Genomic DNA, 19,648 nt, shown 5'->3' on the forward strand with positions numbered 1-19,648 from the left:
TTAGATATGTACATGCACTCAGTTGCTCTCGTTGTTGCATGAAAGTGTAGAATATAAAATTTAAATTAGAGATAAGCTTCAGATGCGCCACTCCTGTGGCAGGCTATACGCTAGCAAGAGGCAGCTCATTTTTTGCAGGAAAGCCGCGTGAGCCTTATCACTGTGCCTGACATCCGCTGTCGAAATATCGTGGAGATGGAGGTGAGCATCTTATTGTGTCTCCCTCTCCGAATGGCAGCACGAAGAGCTCTCTGCTCGCAGGAGCTCGGTCATGTCCTGCAGCGCTTGGAAAGACCAGAGCTGAGGGGGAAGCAGATGGCCCTTCCCCTACGAAACAGAGCTGAAATCTTTGCTGAGTTCGTATGCTTTGTGATACTCCATCGTATTATTTTGACCTTCTGCTTAAGATTGATAAGCTCTGTGTGGTGGCCATGTTCCACTGAGGGGGAGGAAAAAGACCTGACCTACAACCTGTAATGCCATATTCATGTCAAATAATATAAAGTAATGTCAGAATGCAAAAGAAAATCACTGCAGTAAAACTGTTTAATTTCTGTGAACTGAAAGCACTTTAATGGGGATGTGAGGAAAATCTGCCATTGTTCCTGCAGCAAAGGTTATGAGGTGGGTTTTTCTTTTCTTTAACTGTGTTGCCTTATAATTTGTGACTTCAAAGCCTTCCATTTTCGGTGTGAACGGTCAAGATGCTAAAGTAGGGAGTTTGCTCTGTGCCGAGTCTGATTTCCAGGTTTGCTTGTTAAGGGAAAATAATTTAAAAAGTAGTTTTCAAATGGTATTATATTGCTGAATGTGCATTATATGCGATGTTTTGCCAGTGAAGAGAGAGTAACCCTCTTTGAACAACAACTTGCAGTAACACTTACTGCAATAGTGTTGGAACCAGTGCCAGCTCTCTTTCCCTTTGTTGTGTTAATTGCAATTCAAAAGTAATCCAAGATGTATGCAACTGTGACTGCAGTTCTTAGATATAGCTAAGTTTAAAGGACCTTTAATTCATCCAGTGCTGATGCTAAAAGATACAGCAGAGCAGTAAATTGATAACGGACTCAAACTTCTCCCTAAGCAATGAAAAATGAACGAAGAAACTTTGTTTTATTTTCAAAGCCATAAGGTTTTGCTGTGACCCAAAGTACATGCCATAGCATGAAACATCACTGAGCTTATTTCTGTCTTGTGTCCCGCTGTGTTGGCTGACAAGCGCAGCACAAAGAGGCATCCATGGGTGGCTGCAGAAAACTTATATACGTTCAGAGATAGACTTCGTAAGTTTATAGGAGTGAACTCCATTGAGGGCTATCAGGTGCAAAGATCTCCTTCATCTTGACTCGAAGTGCATAAGCTGGGAATAGCAGGGAAGTATAAGGAGAAATATCATTTATGCATATTCTGTTCTTACGCTGTACTCTAGGCATTTGGTATTGGCCTCTTGTCAGAGGCAGGATATAGGACTACACAGGTACTTGGTTTGACTTGTTACAGCTGTATATTATGTATTTAAGTAAATATATGAAAGTGTACAAACAGTGTGAAAAGATTACTTTTAATTAAAGTTATTGGACGCTTTCTGTGTTCTGCTGCTGAAGAAATGTTGATGCCAAAGTTCACGAGCAGAAACCTATTAGCAGTTTTGAGCGTTATGGTCTTATTTTCTCTGTGCCTGTTCCTGGTGTGAGAAGTATGATAAAAGCTTGAAGGGTATTAGTGAAGGTAAATTAGTTTACTTTGAGCAAGAAGACATAATGCTGAGATCCCCCAAAAGTCCACGACAGTTGAATGCAATGGAAAATGCCAAGGCTGGCATAGCCTTCAGGTACTCATAGTTGTGACTGATTCGCGCAGAAGGAAGTGTTGGGGTGCTCCTCAGCTGCTGAGCATCATTCGTCCTGCTCTCATCTGGCAGAGGTGCTGGGGAAAAAACTGTGTGGTTGTGCAATTGAGGAATAATCAGGATGGTGCCATTCTTTCATGAACTTTTGAAATCTTGCATTTGAAATCTCTCTGCTCTTTTGACAGAGTGCAAGTCATATGCATACAAATGAAAACAGTTTTGCTTCAGCTGTGTTTGTTTAACTGATCTTTTGAACTGGGTTCCTCAGAAAAATTTGAAATCATATATACTTTTTATTACTGAAAGTCAAGCGTGCTTCCATATAATACATTGGAAGCACTTAGAGTGAACTAGATGCAACAGCAATATCATTCCAGGGAAGAGTTCTGTTCTATCGTTGTTTTAATTAAAGTCATTCTGCTGATGGAAAGTCTATTCTCTGGTGTTTTCTTTAATGTAGTCATAATGCATCAGTTTGAGCTCCATGTCTAGAACATCTTTCATTATAATCCACTTAACTAAGTTTATAATTAAACTCCTGAATTCAAACCTGCCTTTGTTATGTTTTAGGATGCACAAAAAGTAAAGCAGGAAAACTTAGGTTTCATGGTTTTTATCCCAAATAAATCAATGTAAATTAAGAAACACTTCATTGGCAGTACAATAGCTTCACATTCTTGATTTTAATCCCCAGGATTTTCCATAGCTCTGGGAGAAGAAACAGGTACTATTGAACAGAAAAAAACCCATGGAGTAATTAATAGGTTCTTACGATTAAACTATAGGAATCACCAAAAGACCGGATTTTGCAAATGTAACTGATAAAGACAGTGAGTACCTACTAGGTTTTTCAGCAACTAAACGTTGAGAAAACTTGTTTATACCTGAAAAAGGATCAGACTGGATATAGGTTAAGCTTTCCCTGGCTTGAGGGGCTGGGATCCTCAGGAGGGAGAGGCCAGAAGGAAGGTAGAGCTCCCTGCTGCTTTGCCCCCTTGCCGACTGGTTACTGGGGGAAGCATGGGTGCGAACTGGAGCATGAACGCAGCGAGCAGTATGCAAGCTTACTCCTAGTCCGAAGCAGGCTGTTTTAGACTGTCTAGTAATCGTTTGTAATTATCTTCCATATGTAGATGTATTAACAGCAGATGTTCTCTTAGGCATTATTTACCCTTGCAGTTATTGTAGGAAATTACCAAAGAATTATGCAGCTTAATATTTTGATTCCCTATGAGTGACTGCTTACGACAAAAATGGTCACAGGCAATTGTCAACCAAATCTATAAATCTGGAGCGTTTGCACAGTGTGTTTTCATCCCGGATTTTAAAATGCTTTTGGAAGGAGCATAAATGTCCTTAACTGAGGTTTGCAGATGAAGAGGTAGGGGTATAGAAAATCAAGCTACCCTTCTCATATATGCAGAGTCACTCCACTGAAATCAATGGGAGTACTTGTAGAATAAAGTATTAGTGTCAGAATGTGACCTTGAGTGGTTTTTCACACAGTTTGACACAGCTGAAAATAGAATTTAGGGTGCCTGTGCTTTAACCAGAAGCCTGCCTTTCTCCAAATGTGTAAGTGGAAGATTCTCTAGTGTTTATTTTTCATATGGAAATAAAGGCAGTTTAGTTTAACTGCATTTAGTATTACATTAAAAAATTGGGCAGTATGCACATATACCCATGCCATATGCACTTACATGTAGGATCTGTTCCTAGTCTGATTTATATGGGTGTGCAAACATTTTCATTTTTTTTAAACTTAGTATATCTAAAATAACTAGTAGCCTTTTTTTGGAAGACGTATGCCCCAGCGATGGTCTACAGTGTCTGTGGGTGGTTGTGGGCCAGGCATTCTGCTGATTTTAGAACAGAATAGAATGAATTTTTTGGATAACAGTTTTTTGAGAAGGTGAGACAGACTTACTGCTACCTGGGGATAAAGAGTATACTATAAAGGACCAAATTGTCTTAGAGTATCGCAAGTAGTGGGTTTGTGCTGTACGTGGCAGGCATACAGTTACATAATTGCTATTTACGTTTGTGTTCAGAAAATTTATTCATGATTAATGACGCTTATCTTTGTACTAGATACCTGCCAGATGATTTATAGCCAGATATAAGATCTGCAGTTTCTTTTTTTGTTGCTATTTAAATTGTTTGGGATTATTCTAATTGCATCATGTATTTTAAATGAAGAGCACTGTCCAGGTGTCCTTGTAAGCATATTCTTCTCATAGAAAAATATGAGAAGAATATGCTTACAAGGACACCTGGAAAAAGTAGGTCAGATTTACCTGTGATGTGGAAGGTTGTCACTCCCGGTGAACTTGAGAGGAGTTTAGTTGATGTATAACATGGCTAAAATCATATCTTAGATTCAAATCTGTTTAAATTGATTTTTTTCTAAGTTCGCTAATAAATACTGTATAAATGTTGGAACAGAGCCAGACTGAATTTTCGTAAACCATTGAAATGGTGCAGAAAGTCTAAAGAAATATCGTGTCCTGCAGATACTTGCAGAAGCAGCAACTGGTCCCTTTTCCAGCAGTGCAATCTGTGTAGACTGGGGAGTAAAAATTGGACCATCAATCTTTTGTCTTGCGATGTTGGATGCTTCTGAGGACTCTGATGTTTCTTGGATTAGCACAGTGACTGTTACGTGGAAACATCTGCTGCCGAGCGCTCGGCTGTGTCTTGCGGTTGTCTGCACAGTGGGCTGGGAAACGGGAAAAGTTTCAGGGAGACTTTTTTTCTTCACCCAGCTACGCAGGGATTAGGCCAGGATTTGACTGCTGGGTATTTCATTGAGGTTCAAAATTAAATTAAATTTTGAACTTTTTAGAAAAATAAGATGTTTGTAAACTCTGTGCATATTTATTCATTTATAACATTGACGCTATACTTGAATAGCTTGTTTTCAGTAGAAATTTAAGTGTCTAAGTGAAAGTCTGTTCTTTAAAACTAGTTTTGTTCAATTCTGTCATTAATGGAATTAGCAGAGAATGAGATAATGCTTCAAGATCATCAGAAAACTTGCACATGTCGTTTTCAAAACTGCCTTGTAACTAATGGATGAGGATAGCCTTATTTTTCTGACCAAGATGCCATACGAATGGAACAAAATTAAGAGGACGCTTGTGTCTAACGCTTCAAATGTGAAGAAGACAACAGTGGGTCACCTCATTATTTTAATTTCATGAGAATCTATTAGTGCAGAAGTTTACTTTGCCAGGCTTGTATTCTAAAGGATATTGAATAAATCCAGATAATCAGTTTTGGAAGAGCAAGATAATTTTCAGGTAAAGCATGCATCTTGAACAAATTTAAGCAGTTACATGGATTTAATCATGAGTAGTCTCAATGAAGTCAAATTTTAAAATATGAATTTCCATTATTTTTTTTTCTTTTTCTCCTCTGTATTTGCCAATTTACAGCTAGCCATGCTGACACATTTGGAAGCTGAGATATACTGTAACTAAATTTGATGTGAAGTGTTGGTGGCCTTCATAATGTAATTTATTCATGTTTCTGTAGATAGCGTATGTTGCCTGTGCAATAATTTTTTTTATCGTATCAGGACAGAACTGCTCCTGTTCCAAATTGTGTTATACAAACTGAGATACACAGACAAATTTTTATTGTGCTTACTGTGGTGTAAGCCAGTGGACTCTGCTGAGTTTTGCTGGTGTAGGTGAGATTAGAATCAGTCTCATGGTGTCTAATTTATTTCTAGTTTTTCTGACTTAATGTAATCTCTATTCTTGCTCCACAGGGAGTAGCAGTCTGTTATCTTTGTCGCTTGCCCAGAGAATGAACATATGTGAAACCCCTTGTTTTGGGCAGGAGTCTGCTACCCTCGGGGATTTACTGCTGTTTACTGACCCTTTTAACGCTGAGAAGGAGGAAGTATATTTAGAAAGAAGCTGATTAGTGCTCCTTGCACTTCATTAAAAATCTCAGCATCTTTATCAGCTGTTGCTGAGTTTTCCTTGGATTTGCCCTTTCCGTGCCTGGAGCTGTGCAGGACATGTTGTGTTTACTGTGCTCTCCCGGGTCTGGAGAGCTGCCCTGCAGCTCGCACGTGTTGTGCGCGCCGCGTTGGGCACGCTGGCCCTGAGCCAGCGCTTACCTTGGAGCATCTGCCTAACTTCTTTGCTTGCATCGCACTTCTGAGCGTGAGCAGTGTTGGAGCCAATGTCACTAATCCCGTCTCTTTCCCCGACAGAAAGCTGGTGACTCTGTTTGCTGACTGTCATACGTGGTACTTGTAATGCTGAGGATACTAGGGGAGTCGCTCATCCGCAACTCTTCTTTCTGAGGTGAGCACTGACTTCAATGAGCGATGGCCAAAACCAACCAAACAAAAAACGCCCCACTTAACTGCAGGATGGCTCAGAGCCGCGCTCTCTCTCTTAAGGTCTTCTCTCCTGCGCTTGTGTTGGGGTAACATCCTTCTGCCAAGGAACGGAGCCCTCGGTGGCTCGTGGCTAAGAATGCCCAAAGTTTCTGAGCTTCACGTGGGCTTCTTACAAGGCCCCCTGATGGTCTGCATTGCGCCCTTGAAGTGTCGGGACTCCGCAGATCACGTTCTAAATTAAATGCGAAATTCTAAACCCTAATGCATGAGAATGCAATAAACCTGTTACGTAGCCTGCATTACTGTGTTTGTTCAATTTGACAGGTTTTTCAGGTCGTACAATTTGCTGCTTGTATAAAACATGAGAATGAACTAAACCAGATAACAGATATAACATTGTATATACCATTGCAGTTAGTCAATATCTGATTAAATATAATTACATGAATTGATCATGACAGTAAATGCTTCAAAGTAATTTAAATACAGTTTAAAATTAAAAGTTTTACTGTATATTCAGTATATACTATTTTCAGGTTTATCTTCAATTTCTTATCAAGAACTATACTGTGTATTATGTATTATAACAATGTTGCTTTTCATAAGGTTAGAAATGTAATGAAATTTTCTGCACTAAACTTGTAATAACTGATAATTTTAATGAAAATCACCAAGATTATGCTAGTGAAGACAAATGTCGAAGACGGATCTTACCTCTCTGCTTACCCCAATATGCATGTGACATTTTTACCTATAAAAGTAGGATTAATCAGTAATAACAAGTAGAGATGTGCTGAGAATATAAACATGATATAAATACAAAAGTTATTATATAAGAAAAATTTAATATGTAAATTTACCTCAGAAAGTAGCTCTTGTTTATCGAGTGTGGCATGTACTGTGAACATGTTTTGATATTTCAAAGCTGTTTGGATTCAAAAAAGGTATCTTGAAACTTGCATAAAACAAAAAAAATCCCCCTAAGCAAGCAGGTAGTTGGTATATACCTGGGTAATTCCTGGTTTTCCCTTCCAAGCTGGTTCATCATGTACTCATAAGCAGTCCCCTGCTTCCCTGAATTTCCTGCTGTATTTCTCATGTTATTTCTGTTAATACTATGTTAATACATTGTATGGAGCTAAAACATTTCCAGATCTGGTATTTCAGTTGTCAGTGATCTTAAAATGTAGGACATGGGATCTATATTCAGAGCTGAATTTTGCACCTTGAATCCATTCCCAGCTTTGGTTTAATCTGCCTATAACGTGATAATATTCATGCTAAAGATAAATTAAATCGCAAAAAGAAGGGACACGTGACACACTGTTATCAGATCCCTTGTCATTTATTTGCACTGGCAGATCTTTTTTTAAGAACTTGCTAAAAGCCCTTACAATGGCTGTCTTTGTAGGATGGGACTGCAGGCCCTCTGGGAGCTGCCAGTCTCTCCCTCGCTCTCTCCCCCTCCAAGTTGAGCCTCTGTAACAGTCTTGTCCTCAGTGAATCCGGCACACAGGGACTATGAAATATAGTGCCAGCACTTTACCCTTCGACTGAGCCTATTGCCTTGGTGTTATAAGTCTTCTAAGAAACTTTCTTTTGATTGATTATAGGACTGAAGAAGACAAGAGACGGTATTATCTGAATTATGCTTCTACAACAGACCTGGGTTTCTCCTCACTGGGCATGGCAAAGCCTGGGGAAGTCCTTCCTTTTATTTGTATTCTTACTGTTACAAGCAGCTGATCTGGAAGCCAGGAAAGATCATCGGTTTATCTGGAAAACAGGTAGGAAAAAGTTGTGTTGGCTTATTTACTATGCATTTTCTGCATTTGAGGATGGAGTGCTCTTTCTCCATTCTATTTTATCATAGTAAGAAATAAAAAAGCCTGATAATGTCTTCTGTTTTATAAATTTTTTTAACTGAAAAATGGGTGTTTTATTTTTTATTTTAAATTAGTAATCTTCATTTTTATTGCAGTGTTATGCACCTGAGTGACCTTAGAATAGAGTTTTGGACTCCTTAGTGCTTTTAATCTAAAAGTAAAAAACTTATCAGATACTGATGTCATCTGAATGTTGCTTCTTTTGAAATATTTAATCATTTTCTTTTCACATTTGAATGAAAAGGTCACACCAACACCTTTCAGAATGAACTGAGTCAAAATTACATATTCTTGGTTCATATACCCATATTTAGCATTTCATTGGTATATTTAGTGAATTCCTCCTGTCCATCAATCAGATTGGATGCATGCAATGTTTGAATGTCCAAAATTGGATGCACACAGTGTTGAAAACTTTTTCTTGGAGTCATATTGATAACACTGAGATCCTTAGTGCTAGGAAGGAGATAAAGAAGAGGTGATAGGATAAAAATGCATAAAACCAAGCGTGATACATGGTTTGTAAATCACATGCTTATTTTGTAGCATAACACGAGAACAAAGACTGTTCAGTGATATGGAAGGACTGGCAAATTCAGGAAATCTTTACTCAAAGAAAGTACTTGATCAGGAATAGGCAGTTGGGCTGGGGGATTCATTGCTCAGGAATACCACTGAGGCCAAAGACATACCAAGATAAAAAAGGCTTGTCCATTTATGGCCAAGCAACAGGGTGGTTAAATTTGATAAAAACATAATATCCCCCCTTTTGGGGGAGGAAATGCTTTTTTTTTGGTTTGTTTGTTTATTTCTTTTTTAATCATAGTACAAGAGAAGGTAATAGACAGAAGTAGCCACATGATGAAACGATTGTCCTGGGAGGGTTCCTGCCCTTCTGATAGGGTTACTGCAAGTTTCTCGTCTTAGCCGCTGCAGAGGGGCACAGTGCTGGTTAGGCAGGATCTGACAGAGTATTTCTAAACAAATTTTTCACAAGATTGTGCATGTAAAATGAAGAGGAAGTGAACAGCAGCACAAACTGACAAACTGTCTTTCTCCAATTCACTGTTGTATACATGATTTTTGAACAAGCTTTGAAAGGTAGAGGTGTTTTCTTAAGGACAAATTAGACCCTTCTGTTCTATTATACTTCTCTTCAGATCTGAAATGTATTGTACCATCAGTCTTTAGAGGTGTGCATAGGAATTCGTAAAACTTTATTTTGACTTCATGATTCTAGCTGACAGTAAAGAACTACTGATGCTTCAAAAACTTATGCAGATATATTTAGAACTAAGAAAAGATGGTCACAAGCTTCCATGGACATGTGATACTGTGCTCTGAAAGTCCAGTGATGTGTCCATCATGGAGCTCGTAGCTCGTTTTCTGGATGCAAGAAAAAAGAATGTGTTGGTTCTCATGTCTCCCACAGTGACATCTCAAGGCTAGTTTTAAAAAGGTTGAATCCTGAATTTTTGTGCACTTTCTCTACATATGTAATGATTAGAGGTAGAAAACAGTGCTGTGTGAAACTTTATTTCTGAATGAAAATAATTTGTGAATTTTGAGCCACATCATTTATCTTGTTTGGCAAAAAGAAAGGGTTTCAAGTTAAGTCTAAATCCTTTTATATTTGTAAACAAAATTTTCATTTTTGTTTAGGAGTATTTTTTTTGAAAACTTGATTAAAATTTACTAAATTTGAAACCAAAAAACATTTAGTTTTTTTTTGAAATGAAGAGTATGTTCACCCAAGACATTTTATGTTTTGCTAATGAAACAAGGTAGTATTTATGAAGTTAACAAAGTAGCTCTGCAGTAGTGAAAAAAGCATTTCTAAATCCTGAATCTCAGTCTTTTATAGTTGTTCTAAGAAATAATACAACTGGCTGAAATTTATCTTTACTGTCTGAATGTATATTTGTTTTGGGAAAATCTTGACAAAACGGTGTTAGGTATCTTTCACAGTGTCATGACATAGAAAATAATCTCTAATGACTTTTATTGGATAATTCTGGCATTATGTATGTGTTGCAGATTTCATTTCAGAAGCATTTAGGAGCATGTATTTTAAAATAAAATGCAGTGACCTTGAAATTAATTACAGAAGAATGTCAGTAGATAATTGCATAACTCTGCCATCAGGATTGCATATGTGGTTTGCTTTTGTATGCCTTATTTTTTAATTTTTTTTAACTTAGCCTTACATGGTTTTTCAGGAAGAGTTAATCACAATGGTGCATTCTTCTTGCAAGAGATTACAGTAAGATGTTTTGGGAAGAAAGGGATAATAACTTGGATGGAACAAGTGGATCCGGAGAGTCAAGGTGTTAACATAACCTGTTGCTGTAGGATATTAGTAATATAATAACTTTGGGATTTAGAGTCTAGAGATATTGGCCTAGTTTGTGTCATATATAATAGAAGAATTCATGCCACACTTTGAGGACCAGTGTGTCCAATACAAAAAATAAATACAGAGCATACTGAAGCTAATATTAAGTAGTTTTTAATGTCAGAACTGAGCAGATCCATTCTGATAGAAAGAAAACCTGTGTTTACTGCCTTTTTCTACTGAAATGGTCTTTTATGAGAAATGAGCAATTCCTAATGGGAAAAAAGATAATCTGTTTTGTTTTTAAACCTTGAATTGTCTGTTGCAAGCATGGCAAGTTAATTACTTGCTTTAGAGAAATTCAACTTATTATTAAAATGCTCCATGCTTTGTAATCAAATGAGAAGATTATAATTTATTGGAAGCTGTGGCTTTAAGACAGTGAATTTATAGGTGCTCTAGTGGCGTTTCCTGGCAGTTAGGAGTTCAAAGAGGCACGTTCTTAATGGTGATGCCAAAAAATGCACTGTATCAGCACTCTGGTGTATAAAGCAGTTTTTTTTTATTTTTACCTAAATTCTTGTCTGTATCTAATGAAGACTCATATATTTTCACCCTGGGCATGGTGGTCTTGGTGTAGATGAGAGCAGTTGTATTGAAGTCACTGCATCTGCAAACAAAATTGGCTCTATATTTCTAAAATTTAAGAGCTTGGCAGAGTGGTTTTGGAATAGATTGTACATACTCTTTCCTCAGCTATTCAAAGAGTTAGCACTTGTATTTTACTTGTTTGTGGCCTTTTAAAAAATCAGATATTTTTAGCTCCTGGTTTTCTAGAGGATATATTAATATCTAAATATCTATATACTGTATCTTTTGGTTTCAAGATATTTCTTATCAGATACTTATTTTGTGACCACCAGCCAAACATGAAAGCGATAATTATACCAATTAAATTACTCAGCGACCTTAAGTAGCTGAATAATTTTTCAGCACTTGCTCACTAACAAAGCAGTTCTAGTGATATAATCTTGAGAAAATGTAATTGGTTTTAAACCCTTGTAAATTAATATTGTTTAATGTGATATCCAATTAGCAATGTACATATTTCACCATGTTAATTTTCTTCATCTCTTGAATGGTCCTAAAAGTGCTTGGGATTTCTTTAATGCAGATATGACAATGTTATAATAATGGCCACTCAACCTTTTAAAACTGTAAATAGAATATTACTACACACGAATCCTCAACATTAGTTTTTATTTTGTGGAGAAACTCTGAAATTAAGTTCTTCAGTCTAAAATACGTGCAACACAGGAAATCCTTCAGGTGTCTTACAGCAAAGGGACTGATAATTAGGATTACAAAATGCTTTGAAGAGATCCATAAATCACTGTTGGCAGAAAAAACAGCCCTTCCCAGAGGCACTTGTAGTTATATTGGCAAGTTGCATTCTCACTATCACTTCTGATGTCTTTAGCTCCTCTATAAACCACACATCAGTAACAGCGCATGTGCTGTGTCCCCAAAATGTTATCAAAATTGAAAGGAATAAGAGATGTATGCCATGAAGGTGACTATCAGAGCTACAGCTGTGATGTAGCTTTTTTTAGTACAGGGAGTATTATTAAAATGCTTTTGTATCGTGAAGCTATTTTGATTTTTAGGGAAAAGTTCTCAAAATTTGGTAAAAATGCTGTTTAACATGGAAATAATATACTGTATAGTACAGAAGGGAAGAAGAGGTCAATTAAAAATCCAGATGGCCTGTCCCAGTGACTCCTTCATCTGTAATTCAGTCCATGAAATAGATCCCAATGGGCTTGCAGGCCAGGAGGGACACGATTACTCTCGTGATTGGGAAGATGCTGGAACTAAGATGTCAGACTGGGAAATAAACTTGTAATGCAGCTGATCACAGTAGGAGAGATTTTACCTGAAGAATAAACCATTAATGGTTTTTGGTATTTGTGGACTTACAGGTCACCAAACCTGTCTTCCAGAAGTTTTATTGCCACAGGTGAACACGCAAAACTTTCGTCAGAGTTATTACCAGTATCTGAAAGGGATTCTTAAAAAAAAAAAAAGTTAACCATTAGTTTTTGATCATTAGTCTTCAGGCACAATCCATAATGGAAAGGGTATGAAATCAAGTTTTCAGAGAACATCTTCTAACGTTGAGGAACCTTTGAACTACTAGTGAATGTGGGTGAGCCAGTTATGAGTAAGATGAAAAAGATCTTTTGTTCTCTCTTCTCAGATAATACTGCTCTAAAGTACCCTTTCTCAGGATCTTAATTTCAGGAATACCAAGTGCTAGTTTGGAGGTGCCTTTGACCTTACATGTTAAAAGACAAACTTTTACCTAAATACACCAAGTGTTAAAAGGACTCCACATCTTTATCTTCAAAGGACGGTAGATCTCAAACCTGCTGAAGAGAGATTTAATTGAAGATAACACTGCTGGATGAGTAATATCTTTCAAAAAATTCTACAAGATTAAGAATGGCAATCTATCCCAGATTAAGTGGGTTTTTTTATTAGATAGGAAAACAATGCAAGAATGAAGTGCAAATATCTTTTTAGTGATCTTTTTGTTGTAGGTATGTGGAAGCTTTGTGATATTTCTCAGACTACCTGACGCTTACAAACTCCTACTGTTGTAGCAAATGTTCTTTCTCATTGTAGGTTATTCTTATGTTTTCTTGATGGATGGAATTTTCAGTATTTTTAGAATTGAAATTCAGTCTTGATTTAATCAAATTATGAATGATCCTAAAGTTCTTCAGTATGTTAAGAATTTAGGACTACAGTGGTTCTCTTGGGTCATAGGTTGCAATCACATCATATTGACAGCAGCAACGATTAATTAATTATTAAAAAACCCTATTAAGTTCCATTCTAAAATTAGTCAGAATTTTGTGATAAACTTGGTAATGGGAAAGTAGGTCTAGAATTACAAGCTTTCTTATTTTCACTTTTTATTTTATTCCCAACTAGTTTATGCCTTTGTTCTTGTGTCACACTGTTCTTCAGTTTAACTAACTCTTCTTTCCCTGGTATTTGTTCCTAATTTATTGGCAAAGTAAAGACACCAAGCTCTTCAAGCCCCCTGTTGTTAAACAAATCCTCTTCGATCCAGTTTGTCAAACATGGGTCTTCAGAATTATATCAGAGATATCAGATGAGATTTGACCTGCTGATATTTTGCAATCTTCACTAGAAGTGTCCTGCTTAATATATCCTAGGAGCACATAGGTGCCACTCTTTTGAACATTTTGTAAACAGTTTAGTCTGAAACAGTTCTCATGTCTTTAATCCGTTAGTTTAAATAGCCTTTTAAAAATGCTTTAAATATAAAAGATTACTTTAAAAATAGTTATAAGTTGTTCTAAAACATTCTTTACAAAGAACATTTGTTATGGGACAATATACATTATATTTCTGCAAAAACTTTTAAGTCACTGATTCTGTGAAACTTTGTAACAGAAGTTGTTATGCAAAATTTCACTTGCAGCAAAACTTAATAAGCAGAAAATGAAATTTAAATTTCAAGGTATTTGAAAAGTTAGCCTGGTAGATTAATGAAAACAACATTTTTAAAAAATAAGTCGCAAAATATTTTTTATGTTTTATTTTGTAAAAAAGGTGAAGTATCACTTAAAAAAATTCTCAGGAATAATTCAACAGCCAACTTAAATGATCCAAATGTCTTTTTGCAGTGGCAAAATAAAAGGAATTGAAATCTTCAGTTTGCTTACTGCAAGGTTGTATAAGAAAAAAAAAATAAGGAAAATAATGCATAATGTTAGGAAAATGTAGAGCAGGTTTTTCTCTGGTCAACATATAACATGGTTGATAATATCCAAAGGCAGATTTAAAGAAGTGGCTTCAGCAACGGGGTAAAGAAAAGTCTTGAAGCCTTCTCCTCCTCCCAAACACCGTGATGAAAGAAGGCAAATAACACCTTAAGTTTTATAATTTTTTTTTTTTTTTTAGAATGGCAAATTGGAGGGGAAATTTCTGATCATTGGCAAAATCTTTTAATTGTTATCTTCCTATCATTTCTGTTCTTTCTTTTCTTCCTTTTTGTTTCTTCTTGCCTGTTTCCCAGAGCCGAAGCCCATTTGCTCGGCTCCCAGCTCCCTTCCTTCTCACTTTCTTCTTGTACTTTCCTTTTCCTCTGTTTCCTGTGTTTTTTTTTTTTTCCCCCCTTCCTTGCTGGCTCATATCAATCACTGATGTTGGAGAAGATTTAAGGGTGGCCTCAAAGCTGATCTCATATTTTCTTTGAAAGGAGAGCCGTTGTTTTGGGTTGTGAATTAGCTTGCTTTCTCTCCTTATGATTCCTGACCCTTTCCTACCCGATTTTCACCTTTCTCTTCCACACACCTCTAAATTTTATTATATATGCTTATGCTACTTCATCTCACCCTTATCATTTCAGTTCTGCTGATACTTGTATCCCCATCTGGTATTACTTCTTTAATATATAAACCAAGCTTGGAGTCATGGAGATGCAGCTGTTGCTTTCTTTTGTAACCCTTTGTATGGGTGGAACAAAGTTTTTATGTCTGTAAGACATTTCAAAATTAGCGGATACACTGCGTCCTCAGACAGCGAATGGCAGTGAGTTTGTCAGGGCGTTGGACCAAGGTACATGAGAAGAGCTCGACATATCTGAGGAATGTTTCTGACGCTGGGAAGTGGCTCTCCCAGCCCGGCTGGACGAAGGTGCCAGGGAGCCGGGGGCACGCTCGTGGCTGGGCCGGCTCCTGCTGCTGCGGCCTGGGCTCCAGCTGAAAGGGAAGCACGTGGGCCGAAGGCTGCAGGATGGGCATCATTAGCTCAGACAATGCTAATGAGCATGAGAGGTATCTGAATTACTGCTGGAGGAGTAAGGGTTGAGAAGCAGAGGCGGAGGAGCGGAAATGTGTAAACTGGTGCCCTTTCTCCTTGTCTTGAGACCTTACTATGTTCTTATTAGCTTGGCTTTTCCGCAGCGACTCTAAGACACAAACCGAAACATTCTTTCTCGTGGTATTACTTGGAGAAAGAGTTGCTGGCTTCTGTGGTCTTCCTAGAAAAATGTACTGCAGCAAGCAATACTGGAAGCCTTGAGTATTGGTCAAAGAAAAAAGATAAGCTAAGGAGAAACGGAATTGAAACTGAAATATATATTAACATTAACACTTTGCATGCTTGAGGAAAATATGCAGGATACGAGTTCTTCAGCAGAGACAAGTACTGAGTGCTAGCATGGCTGGTAGGCTGAGGACCATGCTTGCTGCATTTGGTCGTAAGCTTTTACAGCATGCCCCGGGTAGTTTTGTTATTGGTGGGCTTGCAAAACTCTTTCAGTAGTTCTTTCACACAAAGACTACACACTTTAACAAATATCTTTGTCCAACCAACATCAAGTGCATCAAGTGTTCAGTAGGTGGTTGTTTAAACTAGATTGCACAGGAGATTTGTGCTAATCTTTTAATGTCCCTCTTCCCTTCCTGAGAATAATAGGTTTTGAGAATGAGGTGCTCTTTCCCTTTTTTTTTTTTTTGTTGGTACTGGGAAAAGTAGGAGTTAGCCATGTTATCCTTTTCTTTCCTCAATAGTTACTATGGGAATAGAACTGTGGGTCACAGGGGGAAATCTGCAAAAGTGGCTTCTTAAATTGTTCATGTTTTTTTAAAAAAACAAAAAACCTTATTATTGGAATTGTAGTAGTTTTCATTCAACTTTGTTGGATTGTATTGTTGTACATATTTCACTCATAAAAGAAGCACAGTGAGTGGCAAGAAAAACAGATGGAGATGTTTTTGTACTTTTTCCTTGGGGTTAAATTTTTTTTAATTGAATGCAGCTGTTGGGAAGATTTCTGTTACATATAGGCGGAGTATTAAAAATGGGTGGTCACACTTTCAGCCTATTCTAGTGCTACTCTAGAGTTAATCATTCTACTGCTGTTCAGTACCCCATCTGTGTGTGTGTGTGTGTGTGTTTTTTTTTTTTAATAATTGTATCTTAAGTTAGTTTGAACATGGGTTTCACTTAGCCACTTAACTGAACAACTTCAGTATATAGGGTAATCGCCCTCATTCAGTTATCATCTGTTAGATAACAGAGCTATTGTGGATGAATGTGCAGATGCGGATTGTTAATCTCAGTATGCAGGTAACACAGTTGACAGTTTCTAGGACCATGAGTTTTGGGTAATCTGATACCACTGTGTCCCTAAAATTTTTCCTGCTATGTATAGGAGTAGTTCTGCTGTCATCCACGTAGTCTCTTTTTATTCCTTTTTTCTTTTTGAAAACTTTGAATAGTGTAAGCCTGGAAGTGGCAACGGAGAAGTTAAAAGGAATGAGGCATATTTCATGATAATCCAGATTATTGGTGTAGTGGTCATATGGCTTGTTTTAGTTACCTTCAGCTAACTGATAGATACAATGAAATTCTTGCTTAATGTAATAGATTCAAATATATATTAGCTTCAGTTTGCACAGAAAGTTCCTGTTGAGATCAATAGGAGCATTTTGTGTAAATCTATAGGCAAAATATGGTGCTCACTTGGTAACTTTGCCTGTTGTCTATCACTTTGTAGACTTCTGCAGTTACTTCTTCTAGAGACCTTTGAAAGTTTATGGTTAAAATTATCTCAGTGTCATACTTGAGAAGAACAGTGATTTAGGATTATGGAGCTAAATTTGGAAAAGCATGTTAAAATTTCAGTATTAAAGTTCTAAATATATTGGTTCTATATGCTGGGGGATAAGTTGTAGACAGTTGCCGGAGTATATCCTGCTTTTGTGTGGCACGTCCTGGAAGGCTAGCCATGAAAAATCGCTTTCCAAATTAGAACTTAATAAAAACTTTCCTGCTCTGAACGCTAAGCCCTACTCCTTGTGCGATTAGTGGTTTCATTTCTTTCTCAGCAGTTGGGTAATGATTATGGCTCCAGATGCTGCAGCAGTGATAAAGAGATAGATTAATTTCACTTGAAAGGGCATATGTTCAAAGGGAAGCCAGTCGGAGCACCATGGCCCCGGAGCAGGCACCGCCGTGGCCCCGCAGCCGCCGGGCCTGGTACGCAGCCGTTCCTCGGGAAGGTACCGCTCCCCTCACGGTCTTTATCTAGCCAGTATGGCTGGTGCTTAGTTTTTCTCATTCTTTGGTGGAATGTTTTGCTCTCCGTGTTCCACAGTATCTTGTTTTTGGGAGCTGTTTGTATCTCTTTATAAAGCAGGGTCATAAAGCTTTCTTTCTGCTGAAGCTTCTGAGAAGGGGCCTGATGCCAACCTAGTCCAAGTAAGAGCAGTCAGGTGCAGAGCTGAACTTCCGCTCTGTAGAGAAGGAGCGATAATGAAACAGTCCCTATTCCCTGCCATAGCCAATGGCAACTTCAAAAGTGTTCTTGGTGCTTTATTTGCAGTAATAGTTCAAACCATGTGACTTACTTCAAAAGTCAGGATTTTTCAGTATTAAAATTTCAAAATAGTAAAACAATTTGATGTGTAAGATAAATATTTTAGTAAGTCTTTATTTAGGTCTTTATTGACCTATTGAGTAGGTCAATGCAAGAATAAAATATGGCTGGTGGTGATAGCCACACGACTAAATACAGGGCTATGATATCTGATGTTTACTGTGTTATTATTTGAACTTTTTTGCTGATGCATGTCCTTTGGGGTTTATTCCATCACCCCAGAGATCCAAAGACCTTCAAATACCAGCGGTTTAAAAAATATCCACCTGTGTGTGAAACATGGTTTACTTCTCTATAGTGTGACATTTATATCCATAAATTTTACAGGTCTGAAGCTGTCAAAGACAATAATAAATTCTGAGCTTGTGACATGTTTAAGGTCTTTTGACCCATTAGTTGAGTTCCTTGATATCACTCAGTCAGTTGCTTTTAACTAGAACAAGCACTTGTTTCTAGCTATTGAAAATCTTACTTACCAAACTTCACAATGGAGATACTAATATAAAGGAAAATTATTTCTGTATTTTTTTAAATAAAATCTGGTGTGTATTAACTGCTTGTTTTTGAAGCAGCTGCCTGGAAGGGAGTTACTTTACAGGCAAGCAGCAAAAGGATGTTGTAATGATAGAACACTAGGAACTTTTCAAAAATTTTTATGTTAAATATATTGCGCATAAGATAGTGTTTGTGTAACATTTTCATTGCCATTCCCTCATAAAAACACTTTAATATTCTTGCTCATATTAGTAAAGTAATAATGCTGAATTCAAGCTGGAATAAAAATTAATTACAATAAAATATTCGCCACTCTGTGTGTTAAATGTATACGCTGTAAGACAAGAATAAGTAACTTACCCAAGCTTTCAGTATTTTCAATTAAACTAATTCAGTACTTTAATTTTTCTAGTGGAATCAAATATTTCTTTGGCCCAATATACCTACATCTTAATTTAAATTGTTATTATTGTAAAGATTCTTGATGTGTATTCCTGAATTTAACTTCATTCACTATCAGCAGTCTGCTTGCAATGTGTGAAGTCATGCCTGTGCCTGACAGGCAACACACATGTATTCATTTCCAAGTTCCAGAAATTTGATCCTGAGTGTCTATGCAAACTTTAACTATTATTGTTCATGCTTTTATGTTAAGGAAATATAAATCCTCTACATTTTATATTCCTTTGCAAAGTACAAAGAAAGCCTTGCTTTTAGAATTTGCCCCAAACATGAAAAAGCAAACAAAACAAAAATATCAATTATATTCTTGTTCAAATAGCACTAAAATGAATTTCATCCATCATATTTGTGTTAAGTATATAGTATACGGTATATCTATGCGTGCTAGTGTCTATGTGCAAGTGTATTTATCCATATATGTTTTTTGCATATATTTATATATAGGTCGTGTATAACTATTGCCGTATAGGCAATGACACTGGTAGAGTGGCAGAAATAGAAACTTAGCTGCAGTGTTTTGAAAAGACTGAAGAAGAATCAGAGACAGGGAATCACAGTAAATGATGACAGTAATGTTATTGTGCCCTAAGGGTCTTGCAAAGTACAGTACTTAAAACCAATTTTTGCTTTGTAGATAGGTGAGCATGTCTCAGTTAAGTCAATATATGCAATAAATGATAAAGCTTGGTATTACACACCTTCTTTGATATTTTTCATACTTACTGCTTTAAAGGTAAGATTATATTTATGTTCAAAATGCTATTAAGCATTTTATGTT

The 19,648-nt window shown here is 37.0% G+C and overlaps 1 protein-coding gene across 1 annotated transcript in view; it reads left to right on the forward strand.

Moving 5' to 3' along the window:
* The first annotated feature begins 6,083 nt into the window (after positions 1-6,083).
* The window catches only part of THSD7B (thrombospondin type 1 domain containing 7B), a 271,641-nt gene continuing 258,076 nt past the window's right edge, over positions 6,084-19,648 (forward strand). The window contains exons 1-2 of the mRNA XM_026089076.1: positions 6,084-6,171; positions 7,823-7,996. Coding sequence (XP_025944861.1) covers positions 7,858-7,996 — 139 coding nt within the window. The 5' untranslated portion in view covers positions 6,084-6,171; positions 7,823-7,857. The remainder of the gene's footprint in view (positions 6,172-7,822; positions 7,997-19,648) is intronic.

This window comes from Apteryx rowi, unplaced genomic scaffold (assembly GCF_003343035.1).
Source record: "Apteryx rowi isolate R43461 unplaced genomic scaffold, aptRow1 scaffold_8, whole genome shotgun sequence".
NCBI classification, from domain to species: Eukaryota; Metazoa; Chordata; class Aves; order Apterygiformes; family Apterygidae; genus Apteryx; species Apteryx rowi.